Source organism: Oncorhynchus kisutch, linkage group LG2, assembly GCF_002021735.2.
Source record: "Oncorhynchus kisutch isolate 150728-3 linkage group LG2, Okis_V2, whole genome shotgun sequence".
NCBI lineage: Eukaryota > Metazoa > Chordata > Actinopteri > Salmoniformes > Salmonidae > Oncorhynchus > Oncorhynchus kisutch.
The window spans coordinates 29,620,985-29,638,118 of record NC_034175.2 but is presented as its reverse complement, the minus strand read 5'-3'; the positions used below and the strand labels follow the sequence as shown (position 1 = coordinate 29,638,118).

At 40.5% G+C, this 17,134-nt stretch overlaps 1 protein-coding gene across 12 annotated transcripts in view; it reads right to left on the bottom strand.

The window, feature by feature from the left end:
- ptprub (protein tyrosine phosphatase receptor type Ub) overlaps positions 1-17,134 on the bottom strand; it is a 350,658-nt gene that overhangs the window by 250,545 nt on the left and 82,979 nt on the right. For 10 of the 12 annotated variants that reach the window (XM_031793010.1, XM_031793031.1, XM_031792998.1 and 7 more), the window contains exon 2: positions 14,229-14,360. In XM_031793010.1, coding sequence (XP_031648870.1) covers positions 14,229-14,360 — 132 coding nt within the window. The remainder of the gene's footprint in view (positions 1-14,228; positions 14,361-17,134) is intronic. The other 2 variants (XM_031793002.1, XM_031793040.1) reach the window with 1 other exon arrangement.

The following is a 17,134-nucleotide window of genomic DNA, read 5'->3' as shown; positions in this document are numbered from 1 at the left end:
TAGGTTTAGATTTAGTTAGCCAGGTCCGATTTACACCCACATCTATTTACTTATTCCCTCTGGCTTTCAGCAGCACCCAAAAACGTACACACACGTCATACCTCTCTTCTTTCTCTACATGGCCCTCCAAAGACAAACAGGGAGGCATTATTATTTCAGAAGGAACCTGGGAGGATTCCTTACAGGCAGGTAGCTCACAGGTCTTCAGATGATATGGTGAATTAGATCGCCATCCTTCAGGCAACCACTGAAAGCCTCTAGTATGGGTGTTCAGTATTCCAAAGCTTTATTCCCCAACGTGATTGCGAGATTGTCGGTTTTGTTTGCCCTAAAAACTAAAAAGTATTACTTCTGTTTGTCTGTGGTATATTTTTTACTGCGCTTCTGTGATGACATATAATTTCTTATTTCGACAGACATTGCAGACAAGGCATTGATCAGCATGGCAACATTATGCAAAGCAGCAAAGCAATTCAAGCAATTTCATGCAAAAGTCACCACTTTTCTTATGTGATGCAAATATGTTTTCCAATACTGAAGTTGTCTTTCTGTAAATGTTGACTGAAAATGAAAAATACACTTCACTGCAGGGAGGTATAAGTGTCTTTGATTATTTTCATCAAAGGCCTTTCCATTTGGAGGATAGGTGTATTCTTGTTTCTAGAGTGTTTTTCACTGTAGCTCCTATACAGTGGTGTAACTTAAGTAAACATACTTTAAAGTACTACTTTTAATAAATATAGTATCTGTACTTTACTATTTATATTTTTGACAACTTTTACTTTTACTTCACTACATTCCTAAAGAAAATAATGTACGTTTTACTCCATACATTTTACCTGACACCCAAGAATACTCGGTACATTTTGAATGCTGAGCAGGTCAGGAAATGGTCCAATTCAAGAAAAAACATGGCATCCCTTCTGCCTCTGATCTGGCGGACTCACTAAACACAAATGCATTGTTTGTAAATGATGTCTGAGTGTTGGAGTGTGCCCCTGGCTTTCCATAAATGTAAAAAAACAAGAAAATGGTGCTGTCTGCTTTGCTTAATATAAGGAATTTTAAAACTGAATGTATAATTGATTTACGTATATTTTAGCAATTATGTTTACTTTTGATACTTAAGTATATTTAGAACAAAATACGTTTACTCAAGTAGTATTATACTGGGTGACGTTTACTTGAGTAACTTTCTATTAAGGTATCTATACTTTTACTCAAGTTTGAGAATTTGGTACTTTTTCCACCACTGCTCCGATAGCCAGTTTACTATTGTGGACATTGCTGGTACCTCTCAAAATTATTGAATAATTTCATCTGGACATGGTTGGGAGAACTTAACATTAAAAAGGTCAGGTTAAGGTTAAAAGATCAGGTGACGCAATTAAATTGTACAATCTTTTTCTGTTTTACAAAACCAGCAACTCACAAAAGCACCACTCTCAATTACTCAGCAGAAACATCTGTTCCCTATCCTCTACTCTAAAACAATCCCCCACAAACATATTGGTAAACAAATTATAGCACCATTTCCAGAATTATGCATGTGTTTATTAAGGATCCCCCATTACTCTTCCTGGGGTCCAGCAACATTAAGACCAATATGTACAATTTTAAATATTACATGACATTACTCAGAGGCATAATACTTTACCCAATATATTTAGTGTGTTCCCTCAGGCCAATACACCACTATCACATATTTTCAATACAGCATCCATGTGTACGTGTTTGTAGAGTGCGTATCTTATGTGTACAGTATGTGTGTCTGTGCCTGTTTGTGACTCTTCACAGTCCCCGCTGTTCTACAAGGTGTATTATTATCTGTTTTTTAACTCTGATTCTACTGCTTGCATCAGTTACCTGATGTGGAATAGAGTTCCATGTAGCCATGGCTCTATGTAGTACTGTGTACCTCCCATTGTCTGTTCTTGACTTGGGGATTGTGAAGAGACCTTTGGTGGCATGTTGTGTGGGGTATGCATGGGTGCTAGTAGTTTAAACAGACGCCTCGGTGCATTCAGCATGTCGACACTTCTTACAAAAACAAGTAGTGATGAAGTCAATCTCTCCTCCACTTTGAGCCATGAGAGACTTACATGCATATTATTAATGTTAGCTCTCTATGTACATTTAAGGGTCAGCCGTGCTGCCCTGTTCTGAGCCAATTGTAATTTCCCAAGGTCCCACTTTGTAGCACCAGACCACATGACTGAACATTAATCCAGGTGCAACAAAACTAGAACCTGTAGGACCTGCCTTGTTGATAGTGTAGTTAGAAAGGCAGAGAAGCGCTTTATTATGGACAGCATTCTTCCCATCTTCATCAGAGTGCGCAGCTGAACATTGTCTGCTGTCAAACACTTGGTTTGTTATTTTTGATTGAAACAAAACTGATATTCATGAAATACGAATACAGAACTTGTTTTTGCATGGATTCCGCGTCATGGTTAGCTTTTAACAGCTAGGACTGCAATTTCTTGTCCCGGAATACCACTTAACAGACAGGTTGAAGCCTGCTTGACAGAGACGCTAAGCTGCTAGCCATCAAGCTGCTAGCCATCAATAATTTGCTAGTAACATTAAATTAATTTTCTGGCTCTGAAACTCAGATAATACCTTTGATGATACAGTGGTAGCAATACAAGGTTATAACAAACATTTTTCCAGCAGAATATGGTCAATAATGTCAAAAGCTGCACTGAAGTCTAACAGGATAGCCCCCAAAATCATTGTATCATCAATTTCTCTCAGCCAATCAACAGTCATCAGTGCCGCGCTTGTTGATTGTCCTTCCCTATAAGCGTGATGAAAGTCTGGCTAGAGCCCGTTTGTTTACTGTGAAATAGCATTGTATCTGGTCAAACACAATTTTTTACAGAAGTTTACTAAGGGTTGGTAACAGGCTGATTGGTCGGCTATTTGAGCCTGTAAAGAATGCTTAACTGTTCTTGGGTAGTGTAATGACTTTAGCTTCCATCCAGGCCTGAGGGCACACACTTTCTAGTTGGCTTATATTGAAGATGTGGCAGATAGGAGTGGCAATATCGTCCGCTATTATCCTCAATTGTTTTCCATCCCGATTGTCAGACCCCGGTGGCTTGTCATTGTTGACAGACAATAATTTTTTTCACCACTTCCACACTGACTTTACAGAAATCAAAAGTACAATTATTGTATTCCTGCACAAGAAACATTAGTAATGTTCAAAGATTGTTCCAAGAATCTTATTTAAAAACATATACACTACCGTTCAAAAGTTTGGGGTCACTTAGAAATGTCCTTGTTTTTGAAAGAAAAAACTTTTTTTTGGTCCATTAAAATAACATCAAATTGATCAGAAATACAGTGTAGACATTGTTAATGTTGTAAAATACTATTGTAGCTGGTAACGGCAGATTTTTTATGGAATATCTACATAGGTGTACAGAGGCCCATTATCAGCAACCATCACTCCTGTGTTCCAATGACATGTTGTGTTAGCTAATCCAAGTTTATCAAAGGCAAATTGATCATTTGAAAACCCTTTTGCAATTATGTTAGCACATCAGAAAACTGTTCTGCTAATTAAAGCAGCAATAAAACTGGCCTTCTTTAGATTAGTTGAGTATCTGGAGCATCAGCATTTGTGTGTTCAATTAGAGGCTCAAAATGGCCAAGAACAAAGACCTTTCTTCTGAAACTCATCAGTCTATTCTTGTTCTGAGAAATTAAGGCTATTCCATGCAAGAAATTGACAAGAAAATGAAGATCTCGTACAACGCTGTGTACCTCTCCCTTCACAGGACAGCGCAAACTGTCTCTAACCAGAATAAAAAGAGGAGTGGGAGGCCCCGGTGCACTACTGAGCAAGAGGACAAGTACATTAGAGTGTCTAGTTTGAGAAACAGAGACCTCACAAGTCCTCAACTGGCAGCTTCATTAACAGTGAATCAGCTTCATTCACGCCTCAGAGAGGCTGCTGCCTACATTGAGACCCAATCACTGGACACTTTAATAAATGGATCACAAGTCACTGTAAACAATGCCACTTCAAATAATGCCACTTTAATAATGAATAACATATCTTACATTACTCATACCACATGTATATATTGTATTTTATACCATCTCCTGCACCTTGACTATGCCGCTCGGCCATCGATCATCTATATACTTATATGTACATATTCTCATTCACCCCTTTAGATTTGTGTGTATTAGGTGTTTGGGAAATGTTAGATTACTTGTTAGATATTACTGCACTGTTGCAACTAGAAGCACAAGCATTTCGCTACACTCACATTAACATCTGCTTACCATGTGTATGTGACCAATAAAATTAGATTTGAAAGCAAAGACCTAAATTCCCACATCTTCCAAGGAACCAAATCGGGGTCTCTCCCCCTCTCTTTTCTCAAGAAAAGCAAAGCAATCACTTTTACCATGCTCAACATAAAATTATATTCGATTCTACTCTTATCTTAAACAAGTATGTATGTCTAGACAGACAGTCCTGTCACACATTCATCTAATAAAGTCTGATTCATCTCTTCTGGAAGGTCATAAGTAAAGGAACCTAAGGATCTGTGTGTTTCTGGTATGACTCTTCATATAAGTGGTGTCTGTCCAGCCCAGTCCTTGATTCTTAATCTATCTTACATTCAGCTGTGAAAGTGATACTTAAACTGACTTTGACAAAACTTTAAACTATTTCATGACTCAGTAACAGTTTATCCATGTTTGTCATGGGGCGCACATACAGTACTGTATGTCTGTAGGCATATGAGTCTCTAGCACATTTCAGAAGGAAAATGAAAATGATAAACAGCTTAAACAGGAGAAATGCTTTTATTAAAAATTTTCCTCCCTCATTCCTTCCACGAGCTTTCCCTCTACATTGAAAATCCTGATTTCTCCTGTGAGACACCACAGGCAATGTTTGCAAATCTTCACTGGGCACCAATGTCTCAGCCCAGGAAGTTAATACCGGCTCCCTGTAAATAGCCTTATCTCATAAACACAAGTTATCCTCCACCTTCTCTGCCCTGATGGTGGATTGTTACAGTAAACTGCTGATGTGATATAGAAGGATATGAGACAACTTACACAGACTGCAAACCTGAGTAAACTGCCTTCCGGATAACTGATAATAAGTAATGGCGCCGGAGAGGATGGCTGCCATTTTATTGGCTCTTAACCAACTGTGCTATTTTGTTGGTCTTTTCGCATTGTTTGTTACTTATTTTGTCCATAATGTTGCTGCTACCGTCTCCTATGGCCAAAATGAGCTTATGGACATCAGAACAGCGATTACTCACCTTGAATTGACAAATAACTTTTCTTTAATGAGTAGGACGAAAAGGATTTACTCCAGACACCCAAACGGGCCCTCATCCCCGTCATTCGCAGGACAAAGAGACTGAGATTTCGCAGAAGGAGATTGCAAGACAAAGGGTGGCAGTCTATTTATATTTGAAAACAACAGCTGGTGCACAATATCTCAGGAAGTGTCAAGGTTGTGCTCGCCTGAGGCAGAATATCTCATGATAAACTGTAGACCCTACTATCTACCAAGAGAGATTATCTGTATTTTTCGTAGCTGTCTACATACCACCACAGACTGGCACTAAGACTGCTGGCACTAAGACTGCTGGCACTAAGACCGCACTCAATGAGCTGTAAACCACCATAAGCAAACAGGAAATAGCTCATCCAGGGGCGGCGCTCCTAGTGGCCGGGGACTTTTATACCGGGAAACTTAAATCCGTTTTACTTAATTTCTAATCAGCATGTTAAATGTGTAACCAGAGGGAAAAAAATTCTACACCACCTTTACTCCACACACAGAGGCGCGCACAAAGCTCTCCCTCGCCCTCCATTTGGCAAATCTGACCATAATTCTATTCTCCTGATTCCTGCTACAAGCAACATTTCAAGCAGGATGCACCAATGACTCAGACAATAAAAAAGTGGTCAGATGAAGCAGATGCTTAACTTCTTTGGGGTAGGGGGCATTATTGGGAATTTTGGATGAAAAGCGTGCCCAAATTAAGCAGCCTACTACTCAGCCATAAAAGCTAGAATATGCATATAATTAGATTTGGATAGAAAACACTGAAGTTTGTGAAACTGTTTGAATGATTATGTTATACTATAACAGAGTATAACAGAAATCATATGGCAGGCAAAAAAATCTGAGAAAAAAATCCAACCAGGAAATGGGAAATCTGAGGTTTGTAGTTTTTTAACTCAGCTCCTATCGAATACACAGTGGGATATTAGTAATTTTGCACTTACTAAGGCTTCCACTAGATGTCAACAGTCTTTAGAAACTTGTTTGATGCTTCTACTATAAATATGGGCGGAATGAGAGGGGAATGATTCAGAGGTCTGCAAGCAGCCACAAGCTCAGTCTCGCACACTCACGTGAAAGGTAGCTTCCACTTCATTTCTGAAGACTAAGGAATTCTTCGGTTGAAATATTATTGAATATTTATGTTAAAAACATCCTAAAGATTGATTCCATACATCGTTTGACATGTTTCTATGAACTGTAACGGAACTTTCATGTTTCGTCTGAAACTAGTGAACGCTCTTCATGAATGTGGATTACTGGACTGAATTTGCTAACAAAAGTAGCTATTTTGACATAAATGATGGACATTATCAAACAAAACAAACATTTATTGTAGAACTGGGATTCCTGGGAGTGCATTCTGATGAAGATCAAAGGTAAGTGAATATATATAATGCTATTTTGACTAATGTTGACTCCACAATATACAGTATGTATGGGCTCTGAGCGCTGTACTCAGATTATAGCATGGTGTGCTTTTTCAGTAATGTTTTTTTTTTAAATCTGACACAGCAGCTGCATTAAGGAGAAGTGTATCTATAATTCCGTGTATAATAGTTGTATCTTTTATCAATGTTTATTAGGAGTATTTCTGTGAATTGATGTGGCTCTCTGCAAAATCACCGGATGTGATTCAGATATTTGGATATAAATATGAACTTTACTGAACAAAACATGCATGTATTGTGTAACATGAATTCCTATGAGTGTCATCTGATGAAGATCATCAAAGGTTAGTGATTCATTTTATCTATATTTCTGCTTTTTGTGAATCCTCTCTATGGTTGGAAAATGGTTGAATGCTTTCTGTGACTAATTTCTGACCTAACATAATGATATGTCGTGCTTTCGCCGAAAAGCATTTTTGAAATTAGAGACTGTGGTAGGATTAACGAGAAGTTTATCTTTAAAATGGTGTAAAATACTTCTATGTTTGAGGAATTTTAATTATGGCATTTCTGTTGTTTTGAATTTGGCACCCTGTAGTTTCACTGGCTGTTGAGAGGTGGGATGCTCACATCCCGAACGATCCCAGAGAGGTTAACTACTGGACTATTTTGCTAGCAGAGACTGGAATATGTTCCGGGATTCTTCCGATGGCATCGAGGAAGTCATCCGCACACTGACTGTGCGTACATACCCCAACCAGAAGCCATGAATTACAGGCAACATCCGCACTTACCTAAAGGGTAGAGCTGTCGCTTTCAAGGAGCGGGACTCGAACCCGGAAGCTTATAAGAAATTCTGCTATGCCCCCCAACAAACCATCAAACAGTCAAAGTGTCAATACAGGACTAAGACCGAATCGTACTACACCAGCTTCGACGCTCATCGGAGGTGGCAGGGCTTGCAAACTATTACAGACTACAAAGGGAAGCACAGCCAAGAGCTGCCCAGTGACACAGAGACCTGACCATTTGGTGCAAGGACAACTACCTCTCCCTCAACATGATCAAGACTACAGGAAATGGTGGACCGAGCACGCCCCCATTCTCATCGATGGGGCTGTAGTGGTGCAGGTTGAGAGCTTCAAGTTCCTTGGCGTCCACATCACCAACAAATTAACAGGGTCCAAGCACACCAAGACAGTCGTGAAGAGGGCACAACAAAAACCAATGCCCCTCAGGAGACTGATCCTAAAAGGTTTCTACAGCTGCACCATTGAGAGCATCCTGACAGATTGCATCCCTGCTTGGAATGGCAACTGCTCGGCCTCTGACCGCAAGACACTATAGAGGGTAGTGCGTACGGCCCAGTACATCACTGGGGCCAAACTTCCTGCCATCCAGGACCTCTATACCAGACGGTTCAGTCCCACCCTCGCCGCCCGGATGTACTCCAGATTGGAGTGGTCAGTCCAGATGAGAAAAGGGTGTTTAGCCCCCTCAAGCCAATGTCTCCACACCTTCAGAACCTTGACAACAGCCAACAGCTCCCAGTCCCCCACACAAACTCCTCTCTCCCAACGATCCATCGTTTGCAGCACGCGATCCATGGCTGTGCCCAGTGCTGCTGAAGGCGCTCCTCCACTGCGACTAGGAGGGCATCTGCTCCTGCTGACTCCATCTTCTGGGTGAGTGATTCTGTAAAGGTGTCTGTGTGTAGCTGGTGAGATGAGTCAGGAGCAGGACAGCAGATATGAGTAATAAAATACTTTACTAAAAAATTCAAACATAACACGTAATATACACGGCCACACCATATGGACCACAATACAACAAACAATCACTCACAAATACAACATGTAGAACAGGGGGATAAATAATAAACAAGTAATTGATCAAGTGAAGCCAGGTGTGATAAGACAAAGACAGAACAAATGGAAAATAAAATGTGGTGGTGGTGGCTAGAAAGCCGGTGACGTCGACCGCCGAGCGCCGCACAAACAAGGAGAGGGACAGACTTCGGCGGAAGTCATGACAGCGCATGATACAAATAACATGATTGTGATTGGATTTCCTTGCATTGCTCCGTTCTAGAATCCTATGTATACCATGGTATTTTCACGATGCTATTTCAGATGTATAATATGAACTAATATACTACCTTACATCTTGTCATGGGTGTGGCCCAGATAAAAGGAGCCTGGGTGAGTAAACTCACATATCTGTCTTGGTGCTTGGTCGATAATGTGTTCCCAAAGCTGTCTCTTTCCTCTTTGTTACCTGCCTGCCTGACTTCACCTCCGTTATAGTTTCACTGAAGGCCCCAGATTGGTGAAAATGTGGTAAATCTGGTTTTAATTCAAATGGAAAAGTATTAATTATCACAACGCCTGCACTGAATTGGATGGTGTCTGATGGCAGCAAATGACTAGAACGTGAATGAAAAGTTTAGTATTTGTATTTATGGATCCCATTTTATGGATCCCATTTGCCAAGGCCGCAACTACTCTTCCAGGAGTCCAGCAAAATTAAGGCAGTTTATACAATTTTAAAAACATACATTCAGACTGTGTGACCTCAGGCCCCTACTCCACCACTACCACATATATACAGTACAAAATCCATGTGTACTTGTGTGTATAGTGAGTATGTGTGTGTGTGTCTGCATGTGTCTATGTTTGTGTTGCTTCACAGTCCCTGCTGTTCCATAAGGTGTAAATGTACTGCTTGCATGAGTTACTTGATGTGGAATATAGTTCCATGTAGTCATGGCTCTATGTAGTACTGTGCACCTTCCATAGTCTGTTCTGGACTTGGGGACTGTGAAGATACCTCTTGTGGAATGTCTTGTGGGGTATGCATGGGTGTCCGAGCTGTGCGCCAGTAGTTCAAACAGACAGATCGGGTCAACATGTCAATACCTATCCACTTTGAGTCAGGAGAGATTGACATGCATATCATTAATATTAGCTCTCTGCGTATATGCAAGGGCCAGCCATGCTGCCCTGTTCTGAAACAATTGCAAAAGTCCTTTTTGTGGCACATGACCACACGACTGAACAGTAGTCCAAACTACAAAGACAAAACTACAGCCTGTAGGACCTGCCTTGATGACAGTGCTGTCAAGAAGGTAGAACAGCGCCTTATCATGGACGTACTTCTCCCCATCTTAGCTACTGTTGTGACAATATGTTTTGACCATGACATTTTTACAATCCAGGGTAACTCCAAGCAGTTTAGTCACATCAACTTGCTCAATTTCCACATTTTTATTCCAAGATTAGTTGAGGTTTTGGGTTTAGTGAATGATTTGTCCCAAATACAATGCTTTAAGATTTTGAAATATTTAGGACTAAGTTATTCCTTGCCACCCACTCTGAAACTCTTAACTGCAACTATTTGTTAAGTCATTTCAGTCGCTGTAGTAGCTGACATGTATAGTGTTCAGTCATGTGCATACATAGACACTGCTTCCTCAAAGCCAGTGGCAATTCATTAGTAAAGAGTGAAAAGTAATGTAAAAGTAATGTAAAAGTAAAGTAATGGGCCTTGAAAGCTGCCTTGGGGAAATCCTGATTCTACCTGGATTATGTTGGAGAGGCAGGCTACCATTAAAGTGCACCCTCTGTGTTCTGTTAGACAATAAAGCAGGGGGTGTAAATCCATAACATAAGTTTTGCCAGCAGTAGACAATGATCGATAATGTCAAAAGCCGCACTGAAGTCCAACACAACAGCCTCCACAATATTTTTATCATCAATTTCTTTCAGCCAATCATCAGTCATTTGTGTAAGTGCTGTGCTTGTTGAATGTCCTTCTCTATAAACATGCTGAAAGTTTGTTCCAAAAGTTTACTACGGGTTGGTAACAGACTGATTGGTTGGCTATTTGAGCAGGTAAAGGGGGATTTACTATTCTTAGGGAGTGGAATGACATGTTCTTCCCTCCAAGCCTGGTGGCACACACATTCCAATAGGCTTAAATTAAAAATATGGCATATAGGAGTGGCAATATTGTCCGCTATTATCCTCAGTAATTTTCCATCCAAGTTGTCAGACCCCGGTGGCTTGTCATTGTTGATAGACAACCATTTTTTCACCTCTTCCACACTCACTATACGGAATTTAAAATTACAATACTTATATTTCAGAATTTGGTCAGATATATGTCATGCCTAAATTTGCTAATCTTGCCAATGAACAAAATTAAGTAATTGGCAATATCAGTTGGTTTTGTGAGGAATGAGCCATCTGATTCAATGAATGATAGAGTTGAGTTTGCCTTTTTTCCAAGAATTTAATTTAAGGTGCTCCAAAGCTTTTTACAATAATTATTTATTTCACTTATCTTTGTTTCTGTCACACCCTGATCTGTTTCACCTGTCTTTGTGCTTGTCTCCACCCCTCTCCAGGTGTCGGCCATTTTCCCCAATGTATTTATACCGGTGTTCTCTGTTTGTCTATTGCCCGTTTGTTTTGTGAAACCTACCAGCGTTTGTCCGCTTGCTCCTGTTTGTTCTTGTTCCTGTTTTATAGTCTTTCCCGTTTTTGACCTTTCTGCCTGCCCTGACCCTGAGCCTGCCTGCCGTTCTATACCTTGCCACACCTCACTGGATTATTCACCTCTGCCTGCCCTGACCCTGAGACTACCTGCTGTTCTGGACGTCTTGCACCCTTTCTGGATTAATGACCTCTGCCTGCCCTTGACCTGTCGTTTGCCTGCCCATGTACTAGAAATAAACTTTTGTTACTTCGACACTGTCTGCATCTGGGTCATATCTGAAACCTGATAGTTTCAGTGTAGTTCATTAGCCAGTGAAATTGCAGGGCGCCAAAAATTCAAAACAACAGAAATCGGGTAATTAAAATTCCTCAAACTATTTTACACCATTTTAAAAGATAACCTTGTTGTAAATCCAGCCACAGTGTCCGATTTCAAAAAGGCTTTACGACGAAAGCACACCAAACGATTACGTTAGGTCAGTACCTAGTGACAGAGAAACACAGCTGTTTTTCCAGCCAAAGAGAGGAGTCACAAAAAGCAGAAATAGAGATCAAATGAATCACTAACCTTTGATGGTCTTCATCAGATGACACTCATAGGACTATGTTACACAATACACGTATGTTTTGTTTGGTAAATTTCATATTTACATCCAAAAATCTCAGTTTACATTGGCGCGTTATGTTCAGTAGTTCCAAAACAACCGGTGATTTTGCAGAGAGCCACATCAATTTAGCCAAATACTCATAATCAACATTGCTAAAAGATACAAGTGTTATGCATGGAATTTTAGATCCACTTCTCCTTAATGTAACCGCTGTGTCAGATTTTTTTTTTACTTTCCGGAAAAAGCACACCATGCAATAATCTGAGTACGGCGCTCAGACACAAAAACAAGCCATGCAGATACCCGCCATGTTGTGGAGTCAACAGAAGTCAGAAATAGCATTATAAATATTCACTTACCTTTGATGATCTTATCGGAATGAACTCCCAGGTATCCCAATTCAACGATAAATGTTTGTTTTGTTCGATAAAGTCCATTTATGTCCAACTACCTCATTTTTGTGTTCATTGCGTGTTCAGTACACAATCCAAACTCACGAGGCGCGGGCAAGTCCAGGCGAAAGTTCATACGAAAAGTCATATTACAGTTTGTAGAAACATGTCAAACGAAGTATAGAATCAATCTTTAGGATGTTTTTATCAGAAATCTTCAATAATGTTTCAACTGGAGAATTCCTTTGTCTGTAGAAATGCAATGGAACGCAGCCAACTCTCACGGGAGCGCACGAGACTGAGCTCATGGCACTCCGCCATGAGACACCTGACTCAATCAGCTCTCATTCCCGCCTCCTTCACAGTAGAAGCCTCAAACAAGGTTCTAACGACTGTTGACATCTACGGGAAGCCTTAGGAAGTTCAATATGACCCCATAGACACTGTATGTTCGATAGGCAAATGACTTGAAAGACGACAATCCTCAGATTTCCCACTTCCGGGTTGGATTTTTTTCTCAGGTTTTTGCCTGCCATATGAGTTCTGTTATACTCACAGACATCATTCGAAACTTCGGAGTGTTTTCTATCCAATACTAATAATGATATGCATATTCTAGCTTTCAGGCCTGAGTAGCAGGCTGTTTACTCTGGGCACCTTTTTATCCAAGCTACTCAATACTGCCCCCCAGTTCCAAAGAAGTTAACCAGATATTGACTGTTAGCACTTGGTGGTCTTTAGCAGCTTCCCACAAGAATGGGCTTTAGGTGAGACAGATGAACCTGTACCCATATTACTTCAACAGTATTTAACATGACACCCTCTCTAATCTGTACAGGAATGTGGTTCTGAATATAAACAGCAACACCTCCACCATTGGCAATTCTATATTTTCTGTAAATGTTATAACCTTGTATTGCTACCACTGTATCATCAAAAATATTATCTAAGTGAATATCAGAGATAGTTATAATATGAATGTCATCTGTTACTAGCAAATTATTGACTTCATGAGCTTTACTGGGAAGCTTAGCAGCAGTAGATGTGCTCATGTTCTTTATGTTAGTGCAGGGTGAGCTGCTCACAGTGGACTTCCTCCTAGGGCACAGAGATATGCAGTTTAACAATTTGGGAACATTGGAGTTATAAATTATGAATGTAATGTGTTTGTTGCTTGGTGGTATGAAGTGATTTCATGGAAATCAGCATCCCCTGCATTATGATTAAAAAAGAGCCTTCACTTCATCTCCCTTTAGGAATTTTTGGACCTTCTTCAGAGTGACTGTAGTCTCCCCCATCAAATGTAGTGAGTGTGAGGTGTTTCTTAAGGCTCGGAATGATTCCCTGTTAAATTATATCTCAAATTATTCATAAAGGTCCTATTAGTCCATTCGCTTGATTGTAGTGAGTCATATCATTGTGTCGTCTGCCTCTCAGCACAGTTTGTTATCTTCCGTAATATCTATTTTTTTTCTATCAGCCATCCATTTGTTCTGCCACTTTATCTCCTATTCTATTATTTAATTATGGTGTCTTAGGGGGTTTTCATCCAAGTTAATTTTGTTTCTCTAACGTCACACTGAATCCCATTACCCATTAATAGAATAGGAAGGCATCCACACTTTGGAGTGTTTCCTAAACACTCCCAGCTTCTGGACAGCTTCAGCATCTCATTTGAGCAAACATGCACGTGGGAACACGCACAAAGACTGTAAATCACACCTAAGAAGAGCAGGCACTAGCTGCTTAGAAAGCCAATGTGTATGTTGTTGGCTCGCACATTGACATTCTATCTAAGGATTGTAATCCAGGGAGGAAAACATCACACATTAAGACTTGAGAAGTCTCATACCACCCCAGTCCTGGTTTCTTATCATTTCTGGTACAGATACCCCATCCACAAAGTGATAGTGATACTTGCATTAGATACCATAGTGGATACCAGGTTAGCACCAGATGAAACTTCAATACTCTGAAACGTAATAAGAGCAGGAACCCACCACGCAGGAGGTCAGAAGAGGCGTAGGGCGAGTTGTGTGTCCGGTAGAGCTGCCAGTCAAAGTCATCCTCCTCGCCTTGGGTGAAGTCACACAGACTGGGCTCAGAATCCTCATCAAAGGTGCAGCCTGCTGCTGAGGAAAGAGAGAGGAGATGACATTAAGTGGGAGGTCACACATGATGAAGTAAATTTTCAATATCAAGGGATTAATGGATTATATTTTTTAATGGCTTGCACATAATCACATTTAATTTGATTTCCTGGGATTGAAAGGAATCATAGATTTAGCCCAAGATGGACACACGTTTCAGCCATTGCCACCATAAATCAGTATTTGCATCTTATTTGTACTTCCCTTATGATAACAGGGGGCTCCATAGAGAATAAAGGGGTTGTTGCAGTACTGTAGGTGAGAACCCACCATCAACCCCCAACCACACCTGCCTTCACTTCAGAAACTTTCCACTATAGTTATTATTCCAGTGTTGTTGTGTAGTGGCTTGTTTGGGCCATATTTCACCACGATATCCCCTCTGATCCTCTTTCAATAACTGAGATGGGAAAGATGCCAGACAACTAACTGGGAAATCCATTTCCCACTTCACCCAGACACTAATAGCCTGGCGCAATGCAATCTGTACTCCACTCCAGCCCCCCTGACACTTTCACTCACCAACACACTAAGGTTGTTAAAGTAAACTAAAACTGAAAACTGATCTTGAAAAAAACATTTGTAAACTGAAATAAAATAATTAACAAACCCGTTTGAAAAACAGACTATACTGAAACCATTATCTTTGACTCAAAAACAATTTAAATAAAAGCCATTGTGAATTAGATAAGGCTTTTTTTGTATTGGGGTTTTCAAGCTTCTGAATCTGTCAGGTCTCACTGAGATTGACTTTATAATTTCAAGGTAGACTCGGCGAGATTACGTTGCCACGAACAGCACCGTATATATTGGTTGGGAGCGTTTGAGTGGTAAGGCTAAAGCAACTGACTGTAGACGACAGTCGAGGAGTAAAGTCAGGGGAGGTGCATTTGCCGAAAGTCAGACACTAATGTGGTTTTCCAACAGCAAGGCTCAGATAATGGCAGTGTTGAAAATTTTGAAAATAAACATGAATCTAACCCTCATATTACACACACTCACAAACTGAAATCATAACATAAAATTGTGTGTGTGCAGTCGTGGCCAAAAGTTGAGAATGACACAAATATTAATTTTCACAAAGTCTGCTCCCTCAGTTTGTATGATGGCAATTTGTATATACTCCAGAATGTTATGAAGAGTGATCAGATGAATTCCAATTAATTGCAAAGTCCCTCTTTGCCATGGAAATGAACTGAACCCCCCAAAAAACATTTCCACTGCATTCCAGCCTGCTGGACCAGCTGACATCATGTCAGTGATTCTCTCATTAACACAGGTGTGAGTGATGACGAGGATAAGGCAGGAGATCACTTGAAGCCGGGCTCTGGCTGGGCCACTCAAGGAAGCCACTTGTCTCCAGGAAAAACATCAGGGACAGACAGATATTCTGCAAAAGGTACAGGGATTGGACTGCTGAGGACTGGGGTAAAGTCATTTTCTCTGATGAATGCCCTTTCCGATTGTTTGGGGCATCCAGAAAAAAGCTTGTCCGGAGAAGACATGGTGAGCGCTACCATCAGTCCTGTGCCATGCCAACAGTAAAGCATCCTGAGACCATTCATGTGTGGGGTTGCTTCTCAGCCAAGGGAGTGGGCTCACTCACAATTTTGCCTAAGAACACAGCCATGAATAAAGAATGGTACCAACACATCCTCCGAGAGCAACTTCTCCCAAACATCCAGGAACAGTTTGGTGAAGAACAATGCCTTTTCCAGCATGACCGAGCACCTTGCCATAAGGCAAAAGTGATAATTAAGTAGCTCAGGGAACAAAACATCAGTCAGGATGTGGACCAGAAGCTAATTGACAGCATGCCAGTGCAGATTGCAGAGGTCTTGAAAAAGAAGGGTCAACACTGCAAATATTGACTCTTTGCATCAACTCATGTAATTGTCAATAAAAAAAATGGACATTTATGAAATGCTTGTAATTATACTTCAGTATTCCATAGTAACATTTGACAAAAATATCTAAAGACACTGAAGCAGCAAACTTTGTGGAAATTAATATTTGTGTCATTCTCAAAACCTTTGGCCACGACTGTACATTGTACAATCAATTAGTGAGAGAGAGATTCAAATGTCAAATCTATTTGTATGTATCCACTGTACACATACAGTGCCTTCGGGAAGTATTCCATTTAGCTAATTTACAGCCTTGTTCTAAAATGGCAAAAAAACAGCAATCTACATGCAATATCCCATTATGGCAAAGAGAAAACAGGTTTATATAAATGTTTGTACATTTATAAAAATAAAACATAAATACCATTTTTACATAAGTATTCAAACCCTCCACCAAGAGACTATAAATTGAGCTCAGGTGCATCCTATTTCCATTGATCATACTTGAGATGTTTCTACAACTTGATTGGAGTTCACCGGTGGAAAATTCAATTGATTGGACATGATTTGGAAAGGCACCCACCTGTCTATATAAGGTCCCACTGTTGACAGTGCATGTCAAAGCAAAAACCAAGCTAGGTTGAAGGAATTGTCCGTAGGGGTTCGAGGCAGGATTGTGTTGAGGCACAGATCTGGGGAAGGGTACCAAAAAATGTCTGCAGCATTGAAGGTCCCTAAGAACACAGTGGCCTCCATTTTTAACCACCAAGACTCTTCCTAGAGCTGGCCGCTGAGCAATCTGGGGGGAAGGGCCTTGGTCAGGGAGGTGACCAGATAGAGTTCCTCTGTGGAGATGGGAGAACCTTCCAGAAGGACAACCATCTCTGCAGCACTCCACCAATAAGGCCT